This window comes from Austrofundulus limnaeus, unplaced genomic scaffold (genome assembly GCF_001266775.1).
Source record: "Austrofundulus limnaeus strain Quisiro unplaced genomic scaffold, Austrofundulus_limnaeus-1.0 Scaffold578, whole genome shotgun sequence".
NCBI lineage: Eukaryota > Metazoa > Chordata > Actinopteri > Cyprinodontiformes > Rivulidae > Austrofundulus > Austrofundulus limnaeus.
Window position 1 is genome coordinate 192,452 of NW_013952980.1, and position 2,052 is coordinate 194,503.

General features: G+C 38.1%; 1 protein-coding gene across 1 annotated transcript in view; it reads left to right on the top strand.

Moving 5' to 3' along the window:
- tmod2 (tropomodulin 2) overlaps positions 1 to 1,592 on the top strand; it is a gene marked incomplete in the record, with an annotated part of 28,916 nt that extends 27,324 nt beyond the window's left edge. Inside the window, 1 exon segment of the mRNA XM_014026661.1 lies at positions 1,443 to 1,592. Within this exon segment, the coding sequence (XP_013882115.1) occupies positions 1,443 to 1,465 (23 nt within the window).
- Positions 1,593 to 2,052: the final 460 nt, after the last annotated feature.

The following is a 2,052-nucleotide window of genomic DNA, read 5'->3' on the forward strand; positions in this document are numbered from 1 at the left end:
CCCCCCCCCCACTGTTCTTTTATTTGTTATTAAGTTGAGCTTGAAGGTGTAAAATCTCATTAGTTTTTAGTGATTCTCATTTCAGCTGCTCCTGTTTTCAGCCTTTATATTATTACCTGTCCAGACTTTTTACCTTTTTTTATTTTATACAAACTTTATAATCATCACTAACCAGGACCAAGAACCAAACTTCAGCTGCTAACAGCTAAAGCCTCGTGTCTTCTGTTCAACCTTTAGCTGACRTCATTTTATTAACAGGTGTTTCTGGTCCTAAAACCCATAAAATCAGCCGACTCAKCTGTAAATTATAACCTGTAATTAATGTCTTCTACATTCCTTTAACTTTCARTTCAAACTAAACTTTCTGTTTGGATTGTTTAGAAATGAAAACTAGGTTTATAGTTTCCAGTTAAAAGTGAACAGAGCGTCATAAAAACACATTAAATCCAGTTAGAAAATGTTAAATCTGCTCCATCAGGTCACTTTCTGATGTTATGCCAAAGACAAACAAACGGTGCAGAAATATGTTCGGTCAGTGGGCTGCTGCTGTTTGGAGACAAATCTGAAGATTTCCTGTGTGCTTCCACTGCACAGCTTCTCACAGCTAGTTAGCTGTTAACTAGATAACAGTTAGTTAGCTAGCTAGCTAACAGTAAAAGTTAGCTAGCTAGCTAACAGTAAAAGCTAGCTAGCTAACAGTAAAATTTAGCTAGCTAGCAGCTACTGTTAGTGTGTGTTGATTTGGTGCGTCTCCAGCGTCCTGCAGTTGTGAGTTGAAGGTTTGTGTGAAGACGGGAGCACAGGTCCAGGTCCAGGTTCAGTCCAGCTCTGGTCCTGTGAGCCGGGCTGGTTCAGTCTCCTCACCTCTGCTGACTCCGCCCCTGCACTCGCTCAGGTCACTGTTTGGACTTCAGTTACAGTTTGGAGACTCCGTCTGGACAGCTGCTGGTCATTTGTCTCCAACAGCTGCAGCCTGGTTTCATCCCAGCTGACCCTTTGGCCTTTCAAAATAAAAGTTGATTCTGTAGTTCAGTGCAGGAAGCTTAGAAGTTGTCAACTTCTCAGGTTTTAATTAGAGCTCTTCCTTCCTCCCAGCACAGCCGTGCTTTTGTTCGTCAGCAGCAGAATATTATTATTAATAATAAATGTTTATGTAATAAAATGTGCTTCAGACGGTGAAGCCTTCAGGAGCTACTTGAACCTTTGTACATACTGTTTATAAGAACAAAACCTTCACGTTTCCTCCGACCAAAAACCTGTTCTGTTTCCCATCGGCCTCTTTTTCCTTAGAGAAAAACAAAGTTTTATATGTCTGCTTTATGTTGTGTAGTTTTTCTCTTTTTGTTTTTACATTTGTGTTTTTCTGCTGGTTTCTGTCTTCCTGCTTGTTTTTGGTTCAGATGTATATTAACTGTAAAATGACATCTCATGTTTTCACACAGGTGGAACAGCCAATCACTGCTGAGAAATGAGTTTTAAACACAGGTGTCAACAGGAAGTGTATAAGATGCTAAAATAAAACATAAGACTGGTAAAAACCAAACGAGCACTGGTCAACATGAACATCCTCAACAATAAATGTTTATACATCAGCTCTGTGTTTTTTCACTGTCTCTTCTTAAAATATAATAGTTTTAAAGTGTTTTGTTCTTAAACTCAAAGTGTTTGCATGTTTATAATTAATCATCTGTTTATAAATCTGAACTTGAATTGCTCGAAAAGTTCATAAAAACATTTCTGTGAGTGGATGCAGTTTTTATTACAGTATAGTTTGGGGCCCAGAGAGTAAAAAAATTATTCTTTATGAAGTTACATCAGGTTATTAAAGCAATAATAATCAGTCATTTAAAATTAAGAATAATCAACAATAATAATAAATAAAAGAAGCTGTTTGTCTGCAGGAGGTAAATCTGCTCCACCTGCTGGATGAAATGTGTCAAAGTGTAGAACTGAAGAGGTCCAGCAGGGGTCGGTTTGACCCGAGGACAGCAGCAGGGTTTAATAAAGGTCCTGATGCATCTCAGTAATCCAGGTAAAAAATCAAAAAGAAAA